This window comes from Armigeres subalbatus, chromosome 3 (assembly GCF_024139115.2).
Source record: "Armigeres subalbatus isolate Guangzhou_Male chromosome 3, GZ_Asu_2, whole genome shotgun sequence".
Lineage (NCBI taxonomy): Eukaryota > Metazoa > Arthropoda > Insecta > Diptera > Culicidae > Armigeres > Armigeres subalbatus.
Window position 1 is genome coordinate 423,623,642 of NC_085141.1, and position 18,908 is coordinate 423,642,549.

General features: G+C 39.1%; 1 protein-coding gene across 1 annotated transcript; it reads left to right on the forward strand.

Moving 5' to 3' along the window:
• Positions 1–950: 950 nt before the first annotated feature.
• On the forward strand, positions 951–3,575 carry LOC134224367 (UNC93-like protein). Its single transcript, XM_062703698.1, has 6 exons — positions 951–1,312; positions 1,511–1,803; positions 2,003–2,403; positions 2,510–2,774; positions 3,204–3,366; positions 3,439–3,575. Exons 1-6 carry the CDS (start codon positions 1,032–1,034, stop codon positions 3,521–3,523), a joined length of 1,488 nt encoding a protein of 495 aa, XP_062559682.1. The 5' UTR covers positions 951–1,031; the 3' UTR covers positions 3,524–3,575.
• Positions 3,576–18,908: the final 15,333 nt, after the last annotated feature.

Below are 18,908 nucleotides of genomic sequence, written 5' to 3' on the forward strand. Positions count from 1 at the left end.
CAAAAGCGATGTTGAATAGCAAACACGAAAGACCATCACCTCGCCGTAACCTTCTGCGGGTTTCGAAGGGACTCGAGAATGCCCCTGAAACTCGAACTACGCACATCACCCGATCCATCGTCGCTTTGATCAACCGTGTCAGTTTATCCGGAAAACCGTGTTCGTGCATTAGCTGCCATAGCTGGTCCTTAGCTGCCATAGGTTTCTAAGCCATGCTACCATTTTTACATTCGTTTATAATGAGGCTGACACGATGATACTTTTATGCCCAGGAAAGTCGATACAGTTTCTAAACCAAAAATGCCTAGACCTGCAGCGGGAATCGAACCCAGCGACCCTCAGCATGGTCTTGCTTTAAGCCGCGCATCTTACCGCTAGACCAAGGAGGCCCACACAGCGCTAGCATTAAATCTCAGCTCTGTTGCGCGTTGCTGTGCATTTTACCGCTGAACTACAGAAGACCTCATTTTGGTTACATAAAAGCTCTCTTGTCTAAATCAATCAAATAACAATCGAATAAAAGCAAAGCTTGCTGAGCGTTCACAAAGGAGTACACATATGTAATATTTTATAACCTTCTTCTAACCACAAAGATGAATCTGTTACAAACACAAACCTGTATGCACAAAGCGTCATCATATCAATTTGTGTATTCCTTCTTCCCAAATGCAGTCTGGAAAAACCGACCAACTAGACTCTTTCTACCGTTTATCTTTAATTCCTCACTCTCGGCGCTGTCCAAATTGAATGATCTTCACCCACTGGATAGCCCACAATCAAACAAACAAGCATTTACGATATCACTGATTGTGCCGCGCTCAGCCGTTCTCGACCAATTCACGTAGTAGACAGGTTTAGCGTCGCACCCGTCGAGATTGAAACCAGTTTCCGTATTCTGATCACTAATCGAGAGACACCCTAGCGGTTTCAGCTCATTTCGGTACACTGCGGCGCCCACTTAGTAGGGCGCAAGACGTTAAGTAGAAAGGAAGTGTTTGAGCTGAAGTGTCCGTAGGCCGCATTTGCACGTCATGGACAACGGGAACCTTGCCGAAGGCGAAAGTAATGGATCTGCCGTTACGGCTGTAGTTGCCGGAAAGGACGCGGAATTCGGACCGCGGGAAGGTTATCGGATAATCAAGAACATTGCGATTCTTGGGTTCGCCTTCATGATCCATTTCACGGCATTCCATGGCACGTCCAACCTGCAGAGTTCCGTGCACAGCGATGGATCGCTGGGGGCGTTTACGCTAGCGTCCATCTATGGGTCGTTAATTTTGTCAAACATCTTTCTGCCGGTTATGGTGATCAGGTTTGTGTGGTGTGATTAATTAGTTGAAGCAAAGCCGTTGATCGGTCATCTGGCGAATGAAACTTGTTTGCGGCGTGAGCCGTATCGAAAGTGAATGCAAAATGCTGTTCTATTTGTTTTTATGTTTCGAATGTCTCATGTGCAAAATTTCAAGGCCAATGTGATTGATCGAATGTTTTGTACTCGTTGAATTTCCAGGTGGCTTGGATGCAAATGGACTATCGTCGTATCGTTCGTGGCCTACATGCCCTACATTGCGGCCCAATTTTACCCACGATTCTACACGCTGATCCCGGCTGGGTTGGCAGTTGGCTTTGGTGGAGGTCCGTTGTGGTGCGCAAAATGCACTTATCTGTCGGTGATTGCCGAGGCTTTTAGCTCCATCAAGAAACATAAGGTGAAGGCTGATTATTTGATTGTGAAGTTTTTTGGGCTGTTCTTCGTGTTCTACCAGTTGGCTCAAGTGCTTGGAAATTTGATTTCATTTTCGGGTGAGTCATTAATAAGTGATGAAGCTTCAGAAACAAGTACAAATAATTTAAATAAACCGTGATTTACATGTTAGCAAAACTGCTGAAGTGCTATATCTGTAATTAGATTTTTTTTAATTCTTTATTAGAGTGTTTTTTTTTTAAATTAAGCTCGACACCAGTAATTAGATAACTCAAATAACTATCTCGTGTATTTCAGTGCTTTCGTATGGAGACGAAATCGAAGTGGCTCAAAATGTCACCACTGCAAATACCGTCAACATTTCGGAAACATGCGGAGCCAACTATGTTGCTCCGGTTGATCGTCAGCTCCAAAACGATTCAAATTCGAACTTCCATCGACCAGACACTGCCAAACTGAATGCGTTGACTGGCATTTTCCTGGGCTGTATGGCACTGGCTAGCATTTTGGTGGCAGTTGGCGTGGATTCGCTCAAGCGATACAATAGCACCCGAACTGGGTCAGGATCGGGAATTTCCGGCGTCCGAATGTTGGTGATCACTATGAAACAATTGGGGAACAAGTATCAGATTTTGTTGCTTCCAATTACCATGTTCATCGGTGTCGAGCAGGCATTCATTGCAGTTGATTTCACAGCGGTATGTTCGAATTTATTTTCAATGTAGGAATGTTGGTTCAGTGGATTGGCATTCACTTGAAATCGTGGCTTGAACCATTCTAATAAAATGTAATTATTCAAACTAGTCGTTCGTCGCCTGTGGACTCGGGATCAGCTATATAGGTTATGCAATGATTAGCTTTGGACTGGCAAATGCATTTGCAGCGGCAGTTACCCCATCGATCACCAAAGCGATCGGACGCTTCCCGATGATCATTGTGACGGCAATCTTCCACCTGGCGCTGATTGTGTTCATGCTGCTATGGAAACCCACCGATGATTACTACGCCTACTCGATTATCGTCGCTTGCTGGGGTCTAGCCGACGGTGTATGGCTCATTCAAATAAATGGTGAGTATTTTCAGTCCAGCGCTTGATTAGTCGAGTGGAGTTACTACTCATTACTAATGTTGGACTATGCTTGAACTCTATAGTAACCACCATTTTTGAACTATAATAATCATAATTTAAATGTTTAAGCAGCTTTCGTATTCAGGACATCAGTTTTCAACTATGAATGTTTTGGATATTATTGCACATTGCACACCAACACGCTTTTTCACAGGATATGTCTCACCCCAATCGTTAATTTCTCCCGCGCTGAAATGTGAACGTATGTGATGCTAAGCTTTAGATAAATTTCCCCTCTTGCTTTTTTTGTGAAGAACGCTAACTCCATCTACCACATTTCCATCACAACTTTTCCCGAAAGCTTCCCACATATTTATCCGTACATTGACTGACTGCGTTCTTCTTTTCCCATCGCTTTTATTCATTCAGCATTGAGTGGAATTCTGTTCCCCGGCAACGAAGAGGCTGCGTTCAGCAATTTCCGTTTGTGGGAGGCAACCGGATCGGTGATTATGTACGCAACCAGTCCAGTATTGTCGACTTTCACGAAGCTTGTTGGAATTATGTGCGTTATGCTGGTTGGAACTGTTGGGTAAATTAATTTAAACTTACAACGATTCAGTCACGATTGAAATCTAATGATTTTATTCTGTTTTCCTTGTAGCTATACAACTATCGAGGTTATGGAGTATCGAATAAAGAAAAGTGCTGCCGGTAAACGTTTCGAAATGATACAGCAACAAAACTAATGTAAATAAGATGATACGTATTCCAAATAAAAAATCCAGAATAATCCACCTAGCGGTAAGGGAGCCTTTCTCAAGGTTATAAAAATAGTATTTTGGCCATAACTTTTAAGCCCATAGTACGATATGGCAAATTTTCAATTGGAAACAATGGGAAAGGATTTCACGTCGAATGCAATCTGTTAAGGATAAATGCCATAAAAATGAGTGAGAAATTTTTACGCGGTCGTTTTTGGCATAAAAAAATGGTTATGGTTATAGCTTCTGAGCCCATCCGGCCAATTTTCAACAGAAAACAATGGGGCAGGATTCTACGTCGAATTCAACAGCGGTTAAATTGGTTAAGGGCAAGTGCCTAAAAAATGAGTGAGTTTTTTGGCGGGTTTTGCTCACAGACACACACACAGACATCACCTCAATTCGTCGAACTGAGTTGATCGGTATATAACCCCATAGTGCCTTCCGGGCCTTCTATAAAAAGTTTGTTTTTGGAGCAAACATATAGCCTTTACGTATACTTTGTATTCGAGAATGGCAAAAACCAATTTAATGAATCTTGTAGTGATATTGCCTTTCTTTCATTTAACAATTTTTAAACAATGGTCAATGGTTATCAAATTCAAAAGTGATCAAGGAGACTTTGCCCTCTGTAAAATGCAACTTATTGCAAGAAAATCAATTGAAGATTACAATATGAAAAGTTGGTTAATGTTTCCCTTAGCTTTTGTGCATACACATTTAGAGAAATGGTAGCCTTTCGGTTGTACTTTGTTGTACGAGATAGGCAAAAATACTTTCGTATAAACTATTCTTCTCTTTTATGGCTAATTTTTTTGGCTAATGTTAATAAATCTGTAGAGCTGTAATATACTCGAGAATATTGTATGGCAGTTAGACTAAGGGCGTTTAAGGACACGGAATACACATTTAAAAGTACTCGTGTTTTCAAGGGCACGCCACTCCGTGCCTTATTTTCCTTATGTTATGTTTCCTTATTGAGTGGTGTGCCCTTGAAAACGCGAGTACTTTTAAATTTGGATTCGGTGAGGAGTGTCCTTAAGTGTGATAAGTTGAGAGTTGTTTAGTAGGCGAAGAGTTATGTGAAAAACAAACGAACGAATAGACGCGTGGAAGTTTGCTTGGGAGACTAGATTCAACAATTTGGCGAAGCCGCCGAGCGCCACTAAAATAGGCAAAATAATCTGGAAGATATACGTAGCGCAAAAAAAAAGTTAGTCCGGAATTCACCGGAATATGTCGAATTTGATCATTCGGAAATTTGCCCGTAGCACGAAGAAAGATGCAAGTCCGGTTTCATCGTGGCGTCAATATTCCGATATTAGTTACTCCCGATGTGAATATAGTGATGGCGAAACATGATGGCCTGATCTACCTGACCATCTTTGTAACGATCGTAAAGTAAAAAGAAGAAGAGCATAGAATTAATCGTAAGGAAATGAATATTATATAACAGGAATAACATGCCAGTCGAAACGATCTCTACCACTATGGGAAATAAAGACGTTGAACTAGTTAGTTAGCTTCGGGCTTGTCATTGGTCACCGTTCATAGTCATAGTCAATCAATAAAGACCAACGTTTCACTTGCAGGATCATTCAATCGCAATGGGCTCGTTTAATTACAAATCCGCGTTGTCAGGACAAGAACACAATTTGTTTGTCTCTGGTTTCGTTACGTCCCAAGCCATGTGCGGTAAGACTCTTCGCTGAATGAGCTCGTCTCGTTATCATGGATGACGAGAACGATGTTTACCAGAGATTGACCCTCACTGGATAGATAAAGGACGGTCGCGAAGCACAATGCAGTGAATAAGAAACCTATACGGCATGAAGGCTATGTTACCTGTAATTTATTTGTCATTTCATACCGTTACACTGTGCCACCAAAGTACCCTTTAATGGGTAAAATAGTACCCATTATGAAGTTAAATAGTTCAACTCATTAAAAGAGTAAACGTCGTTTACTCATTAATGAGTAAACCGCTTGTACGTCAAATTAACGAGTGATTTTTACCCACTAATGAGCAACAGCTTTCCTGGACAATGGGTAAAATTTACCCCTTATTGTTTTCAGAAACAGCTACAAAAATCAAATATTCCATCAATCGAATTGTAAAAGAAATTATTTATGGGGAATATAATCGTAATTTTTATTAAAAGTATTTATTAAACGGCATAATGATATACATGAACTACAACATTTGTGTATTGTTGTTGCACTGATGGATTGGGACCTCACTTTCACTTTCCCAACAGTATAAATATGATCTGCCTAGAAGGCGATTCCAAAAAATCCACCAAACAGGCTCCTTTTTTATCACCGGATCCAGCGGTTTACAGGTATGCGGTTGATACGGGCTTCATCATTCATCGCGAAACCAATCCTGTGAGGCTCCAACATTTGTATACGGCGTGGCCCTAACATTTGTATATATCCTGTCCGGTGATGTTTTCTTTTTGTTCCCCGACGACCATAATTTAACAAAACAAATTGAAACGCCGTTAGCTGCAATACCAAATGATTTAATTCTCTTGAATAACGCAAAAAAAAACTAAATTGAGCAAAAATAAAACTTACATTTAATCCACACGAAACCTCTTAATACAGCTCGTTCAGCTTCTCCGCTTTTGCTCTCGATTTGGTTGTCACAAAAATATTTAAGTAGATTTTCACCCGTTAATGGGTAAAATCTTTTAACTCCCAAATGAGGTAAAAGTACACATTATCAAAAATTTCAAAGTACCCATTATTTTGACAGCTCCATATATCATAAAAAAATGGGTCTTTTCAACTCTTTAATGAGTATTGTCGAGTTTACAGTGTATAGTGCACAACCATCACTGATCTGAATTGGTACAAAAGCTAGCGTTTAAGCCAGCAGATCTGAATTCGATCCTCAAATATATTTTTAATCAATATTTTTTGTTGTTATTATTTTAATTTTCGAATGATCCTAATTTTGATATATAGTCGGGGTTCAGCGAAACCGCAGCAAGCGCCTTTTAGACTGACTTATGCTATTTTGTTTGTAGAATGAAAACGGGAAAGAATTCATATTTTTTTTTCGTATGTACGCAACCAGTCCAGTACTGTCGATATCCAACAATATCCCCGGTTAGGGTAGACAGATTGATATACGCTATTTGTGGCCAATTGAATCTACTACACCCCCTAGGGGCCCTCCTTAGCCGCGCGTCTTACTGCACCCGCATGCTGAGGGTGGCTGGGTTCGATTCCCAGTGCTAGTCTAGGCAATTTTCGGATTGGAAATTGTCTCGAGTTCCCTGGGCATAAAAGTATCATCGTGTTAGCCTCATGATATACGAATGCAAAAATGGTAACTTGGCTTAGAAACCTCGCAGTTAATAACTGTGGAAGTGCTTAATGAACACTAAGCTGCGAGGCGGCTCTGTCCCAGTGTGGGGATGTAATGCCAATAAGAAGAAGAAGATGAATCTACTACACGAAAACTTGTGCAGGAAAATTGATACGATTTGACAGAACCCCGGAATGGAATGAAATAAGGTGTGACTGGTTTGAAATGCTAGTTGGGACCCGATATACTAAATATGTTCATATCCGGGAAAGTAACATCGGAAACACCAGCAGCACATTTGGAAGAGTCATATAATGTGAAACAAGTAGGACAATTATTTTCTCAACTCAATTCATTGAAGTTTTGGTCTTCAAACCTCTCGCTTTGTTTCAAATGTAATTTCCTATTACAGAAGCAAAATATGACACAATATCCATCCAGTTGCTAACAACAATCGTCTTTGCGACGTAGCAACGAAGTAGAAAGCAAACCGGTTACTAATAATACGCATCACGTGTTTGTCTTTGCCTAGAATCCAATGAAAGGATTCAAATCAATGATGTAGCACAGACAAACAGACATAACACATTCAACATTTACTCATCAAATTCATCGTCGTTCAAACACTAACGACATCTGTTGATTTCAGTTAGCTGGGCAAATCGCGAACCAGATGGCGGTAGTCAGCAAACGTCAAACTCGAGCAATAACGATGCGCGCGCCACCAGTGATCGATTGGCCAACTAATGATTATTTGAATCGACCAGTAAATCAGTAAACGATTGAAATTTGACCAGTGTTATGTCTGTTTGTCTGTGGATGTAGTATTTTCCAAAATGATGCAAGTGCATCAAAGCAATGATCACTTGACAAATAGGGAGCATTCATTCTCCTGCTCCTTGGATTTTGCATCAATGCAACGAATTGCAAAGGAACTTTTGAAGACTGTTTTTAGTTTATATTGATTAGTTTTTTTTTCAAATGTTTGTTTTATTAGGCTCAATTGTTTAATTTAAAACTCCACGGAGCCAAAGACTGTTTACATATTACATAATATTATTCTGATGATGTTTCAGACAAGCGTCGTGAAACATTTTTACGAGATGTCTTCTTTGGAGGCGACCGATCTATGAGTGTAACCTCAGTTGGTTGAATTCTCAGCTGACTCGTTGTTGGCTTTTGGTGCTTCTTATCTCCATTTTCAATTTATTCAAACAGTCCGTGTATCCCATTATGCCTTTTTTCACGAACCACATCCGATCTGTTTTGTTTTTGAAAGTCATAGTCTCCGCCATTTTTTCCCGCTCTATCATTGAACATGGGATAGAATCTGGATCCATTTGACGTGTTCTCCTTGTTTATTTATTTATTTATTTATTATTATTATACATCAACAGGCTTGTTGCTTCCCCAATGATGTTATGGATGAAATACAATATAATACAATATTAATAATAAAAACATACAGATAGTCAAGTCATGGCAACACACATTAATATAGCTAATAAGCTTGGTCATTGAAAAAACAATAAAATTTACGCCGGAGAACCTCTCGGGACAAATGGAAATCAAACACTTGGGAAACTTGATTGAATATCCGCTGCAAATCGCCTAAAGCTCCTTCCTGATCGTAATTTGTTCGATGGTGTCTTGGCCTCAACATTACATAGTTACGAAGAGCTCTCGGATGGGCGTTCAGGTTGATAAGCTCAAGAAGAACCTTTGACTCAACCCTGCCTTGTACGACGTCAGCAATGGTCAATGCTCTGGTGACGTTCCTTCTAACTTGCAAAGTGTCAAGGTTGATCAGGCGACAGCGGCTCTCATAGCTTGGTAACTGAAAAGGGTCACTCCACGGCAGCCTTCGAAGAAGAAGAAGCCTTGCGAACCGAAGAAAACGACGCTGAACGGATTCCAATCATTCCACACCATTGTTGTAGTATGGGCTCCAAACGGCTGAACAATACTCTAGAGTGGGGCGCACTAAAGAGCAATATAGCGATTTCAAGCAATATATTGCAGAGAAAGTTTTAGCGATTCGAAACACAACAGCAAGAGCTCTTGAAGCCTTATCGACGACGTATGCGATGTGCTGCTTGTAAGTCAGTTGTGAACCCCGAGATCCTTCACGTGATTCACGCGCTCGATTCTCGTTCCTCTCAATTCATAGTTATACATGATCGGCTCTTTCTTTCGAGAAAAAGTAATAACGGAGCACTTTGCCGGGTTGATCACCATTCGATTCAATGAACACCAATTTGCGACGGCGTCGAGTTGGCGTTGCAGGTCTACGCAATCTGCATATGAGCGGATCTTCAGATAAATTTTGAGGTCGTCTGCATAGGACAACCGTGGGCCTTCGATAACAGAATTCACATCGTTGAAATAGAGCAGAAAGATCAATGGTCCCAGGTGACTGCCCTGCGGAATGCCAGAGGTGGCACTTAACATAGGTGAATAACAGTCTTCTAAAATAACCGTTAGTTTCCGATCCGTAAGATAGGAACGAAACCAGCTAAGAAGATTGCTTTTCGTTGCTTTTTAAGGTAATTCCAAAAGGATTTTGGATGTGATCGGAGCCTAGATTGAATTCCCTGTTCGTATCGGTGATAAGAGGTCTTACTCAAGCGTTTGTATTCGTAGTTCAGCCTGACATAGTGTTGTTTTAGCTGGAGTGTACGATATTTGGTAAATCTTTTGAGTGCGGCCTTCTTTATTCTTTTTAGCAAACGTAATTCATTTGTCATCCAAGGAACGCGGCAGCCATCACGAACAATCTTCTTCGGGACATGCCGATCTATAACATAAGCCAAGACTTGCGAGAAAGTTTGTGCAGCGAGATTAACGTCGTCTGAATCCAGAATATGCTCCCAATCCAAATTAGACAACACAGCTTCTATACTACGGTGGTCTGCCTTCCGAAAATCGTACGAAACTGCCGATGAAGTGATGGAGAATTCAAGAGAACCATAATTCTTGACTGCGATAACTAATGCGGGATGATGTGGAACGAGCTTTACTAATGGTGCGGGTGCAGTTGAAATGAAAGGGGCAGTGTCGAAGCCGTTAACAAAGCAAAGATCCAAAATGCGATTGTTGTCATTAGTCACGTTGTTGATCTGGAACATATCTGCAGAACTATAGCTGTCAATAAACGTGACGGCTCCAGTCGGTTGGGTGATGATGATGATGATGATGATGGTCCCGCCACATACCCCTACAAAGGTTTGAGCTAGACGAGTTATCTTTTAGATAATTAATTAAGATCAATTTAATCAGATTTGCCAATAACAAAAAAACGATCCGATTATTTTACAGATATAAATTCTAATACTGTCCATCGCTATACAGCAAAAAACTAAATTTAAAAAAAAATGAACTGCAGTTTTGATTCATCACTTAGCAAACACCGGTAGTGATACCTCGAGGTCTACAGAAATGCAAAACTTGTGATACCTCTCGCACAGATTTCAAAAGCTTCGCCAGGAACCGCTTTACGTCTTATCAACAAAACCGCGTTCTACATCTCGGAAGTATCTTTCAGCATTTATTTTGATTTTCGACAACAAAACGCCTAAACTTGTGATACCTCTCCGTCGATATCAAAAGTTCGTCTTCTATCGCGTACAAAGACAATCTACCAGGTAGCCAAGGCCAATCATCTATTTCCACTCATTACTAGTCATTCAAAATTCACTTTCATCCATCACGCAAACAGCTCAAAAATGTCAATGATTGGAATAAATTATAAACAACTTATATCTGTATTGCGCGCGCGAGGCCCAAACTTTTGTAGACTACACAAAAAAAGATTCAATTTAAAATTACGTCAACAATATAAAATCCATCATCATCATCGAGGCGATCGTTGTAGTCAATTAATGCCTCAATAAATAAGAAATAATTCAGATTACACCTAAACATCCGTTGGTCACAACTTCGTCAAGATTTTAAATTAGTCAATTATAAAAACTTGTCGAGCAGCCGTTCAAAAAGCAGCTTTGATGTGTGAAATACATTGTCTCTTAAACTGTGTTAGTGTTGCTGCACGTTTGATCTGTGTAGGCATCGAATTGAATACATTTATACCCTTGAAAAACAATGAATTTTGTGAAGCACCATGTAAAAAGAAAGGCGTTCTTACTTCATCCGCGTGTCTTGTATTATACCTATGTATGTCACTTCCTCTTTCAATTCGATCACACAAATATCGAGGCAGCAAACCATTAATTACTTTAAAAATGAACACCATAGTTAAATATACAATTCTTTGCTTCACTGACAGCCACTGCAAGGCGTCCAACAAAAATGTTGAAGAAGTGAACCTATTGCATCTCAAAATCAAACGCATTATTTTATTTTGCAAACGCTGTAATCTCGATATTTGTGTTTCACTAGCCAGAAAAAGTATGGAAGGGCAAAAGTCGAGATGAGGGGAGATGATTGATTTATACAAATATATTTTACTAGCAATCGTTAAATCTTTTTTCAATCGGCATAATATTCCGTACTTCTTGGCAATTTTCTTGATGACATTGTCAATATGGGTACCAAATTTTAGTTTGTCATCAATAATCACGCCAAGATATTTAATTTCCCGCACGCGATCAATCGTATCATCATCCATTACAACAGAGACGTCTGCATTTAATCGATTCCGTGAAATTACCATGAACTTGGTTTTACTAATATTTACTTAGAGAACGTAAATCTTCATTCAAGTGTTGGACGGCGTCATCTAAATTCTTAGCTGCAATGAATATAACGGTATCATCAGCAAACAGATTTATGTCACAAAATCGTAAAACTCGCCGCATGTCATTGATGTACATCTTCTTCTTCTTCTATATACATAAAAATGAATTTCTGTCTGTCTGTGCCTTATAGACTCGGAAACTACTGAACCGATCGACGTGAAAATTTGTATGTAGAGGTTTTTGGGACCGGGGAAGGTTCTTAAGATGGTTCGAGACCCCTCCCCGCTTTGGAAAGGGGGGGTCCCATACAAATGAAACACTAATTTCTTCATAACTCGAGATCTAATCAGAAAATAAATCAATTTTAGGCGAAACGAAGTTCGTCGGGTCTGCTAGTAATAAATAAAATGGGCCCTAATACACTTCCCTGTGGCACGCCGAGAGTGTTCTCCACGGGACTCGAAACAAAATCATTAAAGGCAGTCCGTTGAGTTCTGTCAGCCAAATAGCTTTCAGACCATTTGTATGCAGAACCCGAAATTCCAAAGCGCTTGATTGTTTTCAACAACAAGGGCCGAGAAATTGTCTCAAAAGCGCGTTTCAGATCCAAAAACACAGCAACAATCGTATCTTTACGCTCCATTTGTTCTTTCCATTTTGCCAATACCAAATTCAATGCGGTTTCACAAGAATGACCTTCTCGATATCCCGATTGTTCCGGTATCAGCAAGCTATTGGTATTCAAATAAGTTAATAGCTGGTTGGGTCGGTTTGCAATGCAACCACTTCCTCCTCTAGCAATTCTATCACGTCGTTCTCCGAGACTTCAATGTTTGGCTGTTCAGCTACTGTTTTTTCGTATCCAATTACAACTCCGGAATAACTTTTCTTTCCGTTTTTCGATTGCCTATTATTCACCTCTCCGTTCAGATTTTTGTTCCTCAATTGTGGACACGAGTCTTTTCGGTGTCCTTCCGCTTGACACACGAAGCACTTATTCCGCAAATTTGGATAGTATATCCGTGCCGTCCATTTGGATACCTGGAGCGACGGAGGAACTTCCTTTTCCACATCAATATACACACCTCTAACTCCGGTGTGCATATGGTCCAAACCTAAGTCTGGTGGGAATTTCTCCCTGATAATCACCCTTATTCTTGTTTACGTACGAACGCGCTTTCGAACGAAAGCTGATGCGCATTCTCGTTTACGCCAGCAAAATCAAATGGGGAAACGATTCAAACGAACTGCATTCGTTCGAAAGTTTCATTCGTCCGTAAACATGAATAGGAGTGAATACTTTCTACTTTCCCGTATTCTGCAAAACGTTCTTTCAACTCGTCGTCCGGTAATTCTGGTGGCAGATCAAATACTCGAATGTATTGTACGTTGCTGCTTGCCACCACCATCTTCACTTCCACGGAATTCCCACTAGAATACTTAGTGGAACTTGCGGGGCTCCTTGTTCCTGACAAGCGAATTTTTCATAGCATCTAATGAAACGAATTTTACAAACAACGAAATAAGGACTATGATTGGAATCTCGGTACCTGAAATGTTAGGATCCTAAATGAACCAGGACGAGTGAGCCTTCTGGATCGTAAACTGCAGAAGGTTGGAGTGAACGTTGCCGCTATTCAAGAAGTCCGATGGCCGAGTCGTGGAAACCACGACCAACACTGCATTCAAATGTAATATCTACCACAGCGGCGGCGGAAAAGCAGAGCATGGAGTTGGTTTTGTAGTGATGAGCAAGCAGATGATGAAGCGAGTGATGCGGTGGGAACCCATTAGCGAACGAATCTGTGTGTTGAGGATACGGGGCAAAAACTTTAATTACAGTCTATTAAACGTTTACGCACCGACAAATGATGATTCCGACGACGTAAAGGACACTTTTTATGAATGTCTTGATGAGGCCTATGATCGGTAGAGAGGACTTTTTCCGTCCCATAATTGGTGGGGAGAGCCCTCACTCCGCTACCAATGACAACGGCCTACGCCTAGTCAATTTCGCTGCTGTCAGTGGGATGGCCATCAGTAGCACCTACTTTGCACGAAAGAACATCCGAAAACACACCTGAAGACACCCAATTGGTAAAACTTGCAACCGGATAGACTATGTTCTGGTGGATGGGCGCAATTTCTCGGATGTTATCGATGTGCGGACATTCAGAGGTCCGAACATTGACTCTGATCACTACATCGTTGTCAGTAAAATTCGATCACGGTTGTCAACTGTATCGAATGAAAGATCACAGCGAACGATGCGTTACAATATACAGCGATTGTCGGCGGAAGGAGTATCGGCTGAGTACCGCCAGAAGCTTGACGAACGGATAAGTGCAATCAACGTTAGCGACAACATCAACGATCTATGGGAATCGATCCATGGAGCGGTGAGCACAACAGTACGAGAAGTTGTAGGTAAGCATATGCGGTATTTCGAAAAATTTCGTTTCAGGTGGTTCGAAACGAAATTCCGCAGAATTTCGCGGAATTTAAGCATGGCGAAATCTAATTTCTTGATTTCGTTTCGTTTCGTAAAATTACAAAAATTTCGCTAGAAAAAACTAGCTTCCAACGAAATTTAACGGAATTCCACGGAATTTCGAAACAAATTTGAACTAATCCATACTTTATATTATAAAAATTTTTGGCTGCGCCGCTGAACAAAATCGTTAAGTTGTTTTCAAAACTTTAGGTTATACAATTTTTTATATTAACGCTTACTACATAATCCCATTCTTAGTTGACAAATACGTAAGTAGTTTTCTTCTATAAAACGTCTTCAGTGTTTCCATGAGTTAAATTTTGTGATATTTTTTAACTATTTGCACAATATGAATACAGAATCGATTGTGTTGCTGCTGGTCATGGGACGGCAGCTAGTCCGGGAGAACGCGAAATGAAAAAAATCTACCTCGCGTAGCAGAAATTTGTTTAACCAGTGTGCAATCGACCGTTTTGATGCTGATCACGCCAGCTAGTGTGGGAGAATACGTAGTGATAAAACTAATGTCTGCATCGAAGAGCACAAAATTATTTAGTGCAGAATCGATCGTGTTGTAGAAGATTATTAAACGAAGCACATTGATCTTGCGTTGGATTGATTTTAAACACAGTTTTCGTCTTCTTGTTTTCAAAATAATTTCGTTTACAATAAATATTTTGTCGCTTATCAAGGGGTTTCACATGAATTACCTTCTCAACCAATGATTCCTTTTCCGTAGCGCTCAAGGAGATGCAGAGCATTCCTCGGTCGCTTAAAACAATGAGTGTTAAACTAATTTTCCTCTCCTAATCCTAAATTGACTATAAGCACGCGACCAGCATCGTTATTGGTCATGAATTGCAAACTCCGAAGTAAGTGTACAATAAGAATAAATTTTTGTATCACAAAAATATTATTTAATTGGCATATTTGATGTTTCTCGGCCAATCATGATTAGCAACTATGATGTGTACAGTTAATTAAGCTAATAACAAATATACTCTATTACCAATATAGTCCACTCTGGCTGATTTGAAGAGAACAACGCAGTAGCGCCGCGGTGTCACAAAAGGCAAGCAATGTAGTGAAGAGGTATTCCGGGGGGTGCTTAAACGTTCATTTTAATATGCAGTATAACATTTCGGAATAATATGCTAGAAACCATACCATTACCCCATTTTGAATTCTGAGTAAAAAATAAAATTTTGAAAAATGTAATTAAAATTAAAAAAAATTAGTGTAATTTTTGCAATTATCGCACCCCTTGGTTATCGTTTTCAGGCGTTAGTTACCTTTTACGACGCAAGATGGTGTGAATGTTCTGTGTCTTGCCTAATATATGGAGATTTACGAAGTGGACTATATTGTTAATATACTATATTTGCTAATAAGCTCTTCTTTGACTATTTGCACAATATGTGAGGAACATTTTAGATTTGTGGGCATTTCTAGATCTTCGCATTAAATTTGCGAAAAAAAATTCAGAGCGGATTGAAAGATCATTAAAATTGTTGAGAATTTTTTACTTATGATTGCTTTTAGCACATACTGACCATAACAGCTGTTGTCATATGCCAAGGACACACACAATAACTCAGTTTGTCGAGCTGATTGTATATAAGACTATGCTGCCGCTAACCGGTAGTCGGATATGGACGCCCATATACAGATATGCTCGACTTGCGGTTTGCGGCAGTATGGGTCTGTGAAATTCAATCTGAAATACATATCTTTCAGGGTGTCTATTACCTGGAAAAACCTGGAAAACCTGGAATTATCAGGGAATTTTTGACATAATCAGGGAAATTTAAATACCCGGTGATCATGAGTGAAATTCTTTCAAAAGATGAAAAAAATCATTAAAAATGTTTGAATAAATATACCAATCAAATCTATTGAAAATGTAGTGAACGTTGATGGATCTTTGTTCCGCAAAAAAACGTTTTGCCATCTTCAAAAGAATTCCTGGAGAACTTCCGAAGCTATTCTTGATGAAATCTAGGAATTTATTCGGGACATCAATAAGGGATTACTTTGTAATTTGTTTTGAGTATTCCCTCAGAAATTCTTTATAAATGAATATATTAAAAAATACTAAATTAGTTAGGATTTTTCAAAGCAATTCCTGGAGGAACTTCCGAAGGAATTTCGGGATCGGTTTTCCAAGGAATTTTTCAAAGAAATCACTAAAAGAGTGTCTATAAGAATGATTAGCTATTTTCTCAATTATTTCTGGAGGATGAAGACCGAAAAGAATTTCCGGAGGAATTTCAAAACGAATTTCCGGAAGATTTTTCGTATGGTTTCTTTAAGAAATTCCCGAAAGGGAACCTGAAGGGATTTTCAAAAAACCGACTTAATTCACCGAGTGGTGATACTGCTTTTCTCCAAATATACTCTATTGCCAATATAGTCCACTCTGGCTGATTTGAAGAGACAACGCAGTAGCGCCGCGGTGTCACAAAAGGCAAGCAATGTAGTGAAGAGGCATTCCGGGGGGTGCTTAAATGTTCATTTCAATATGCAGTATAACATTTCGGAATAATATGCTAGAAATCATACCATGACCCCATTTTGAATTCTGAGTAAAAAATAAAATTTTGAAAAATGTAATTAAAATTTGATTTTTGCAATTATCGCACTCCTTGGCTATCGTTTTCAGGCGCTAGTTACCTTTTACGACGCAAGATGGTGTGAATGTTCTGTGTCTTGCCTAATATATGGAGATTTACGAAGTGGACTATATTGTTAATATACTCTATTTGCTTTCTCGTATTTCGCCAAGACACCAACCTTATATGGCGCTAATATAGTTCGATTCCATTTTCTTAATAACTTTTAAACGCAATAATCGATCGTTATCAAATTCAATAGTGATCAACAATGCTTTGTCCCCTGTCGAATGCAACTTGTTCGGTTCGGCAACAAAATCGATTAAGAATTACTATATGAAAAAGTGGCTAATGTTTTTCGGTTTTTGTGTGCACACTGCACACACACAGAAATTTGTTCAGTTTAAAGAGCTGAGTCGATTGGTATATAGCATCATGGGTCTTAGAGACTTCCATAGAAAGTTAGATTATGGAGTGAAATGATAGCCTTTCGGTACAACTTTGTTGTGCGAGAAAGGCAAAAAGTGTAAAGTGATTTGTGAAGGGTTTTTGCTAAAGGAATTCTTGAAAGAATAGCCGAAAGAATCCCGAATGGATTTTTCAAAGGAGTTTCTAAAGGTATTCTCGAAGAATTTCTAAAGAATTCTTGAAAGCAAAATTTCCGGAAAAACTCCTCCAGGTGTTTTCTAAAGTTTTCCTCAAGATTTTTCTGAATGAGTTACTCAAAAATCCCAAGGAATTTCAAAAGAATATCCGAAGTATTTTCCGAAGGTTTTTACAGTAAAGCAGTAATAGAACGCTAGTGGCCGTTTGACACTTATAGTACCGGTACCTTGACTGCTAGGTCCAAGCAAACTAGATGTTGGTCACGCGAACAGGTATAAGGACGTTAGGCATGAGTACGTTAGGCATAAAGGATGTTAAGCTTAAAATGCCCCAAAAACAGCCCACGACATTAAGAAGGTATTATGCCTAACGTCATGGACCCAGTAATCTCTTGAAGGAGTTTTTGTAAGAAGTTCTGAAGGATTTCCTGAAGAAATTCCCAAACATAATTCCGGAACATTTCCTTGAGAAGTTTTCTTAACTTTCTTAAAAGAAGAAAAAAGCTAAAATAAAATTCAAAGAAATTTCCGAAAGAATTCTTAATCAAATTTCCAAAGAAATTCCTAAAAAAAATTTTAGAAGAATATCTGAAGAAATCTGCAAAGTATTTTTTAAAGGTATTTCCGAGGGATTTTCACAAGACATTTTTGAACAAACACCTAAAGGAATTTAAATAATCGTAAAGTAATCGCCAAATGCATCTCTAAGGGAATCTCTGGAACAATTCCTTGAGATGTTTTCTAAAGTTTTAGCAAAGAAATTCTGAAATTAAATCCTTAAATCCGGAGAATTTTCCAATGGAACCTATGGAGAAATTTTCAAAGGAATACCTGGAAGAATCTCCTATGTGATTCCTGAAGGAATTTTGATTGAATGGCTGAAGCAATTTCTGGGTGAACTTGCGAAGAAATTCCTGGAGGAATTTCTTAAGTAATTTACAACATTGTTTATGTGAGGCTACCAAAAAATTCTTCAAAAAATATTTTTCGCGACATTTACTTTTTTGATTTGATTATTTTGCTGCTAAAATCTATATATGACACGTTTGTTTTTACCTGGAAATTAATGTAAAACACCTGAATAAGGAATAAGTTTTGGCAGATACGCCCTTTTCAAATGTTGATTTAGTAATATCAAATATATAACTGCGTATACGCCTGGCAGATGTGGATACATAATTAAGTATCCCACTAAATAAAAAATAAATCTAAGTTTTCTTTTTCAAATTTTGACTAAGTCAATACTGTAAAACCACGCTGACAAGACAATATGAAGTAAGCTTCAGCATAATTACATAATTCTTAGGTGAACTAAGGTTTTAAACGAAATTTGAATCCGTATATGAAAAATCCCACAATTTCTTTATTTTTATATACTTACTGATATAAAACTGATATAAAATAGATCAGATTCGGGAGCACACGCTCCACGATGAATTCCTTTGAAAGCGGCACAAATGCTGGGATATTTCCTTATCGTCAATTGTATATGTGGCGATAATGTGTCGATTTATCAGATTTTTTTTTGTCTTTATTAGCGATACTTTCAGCCCTGGGCTGGCTCGTCTCGACCTATCATAAATTGCCTTTTCAGTTATTATAACTCTTTTGGTCGCAAAACAGTTATTCGACTTCGGAAAAGT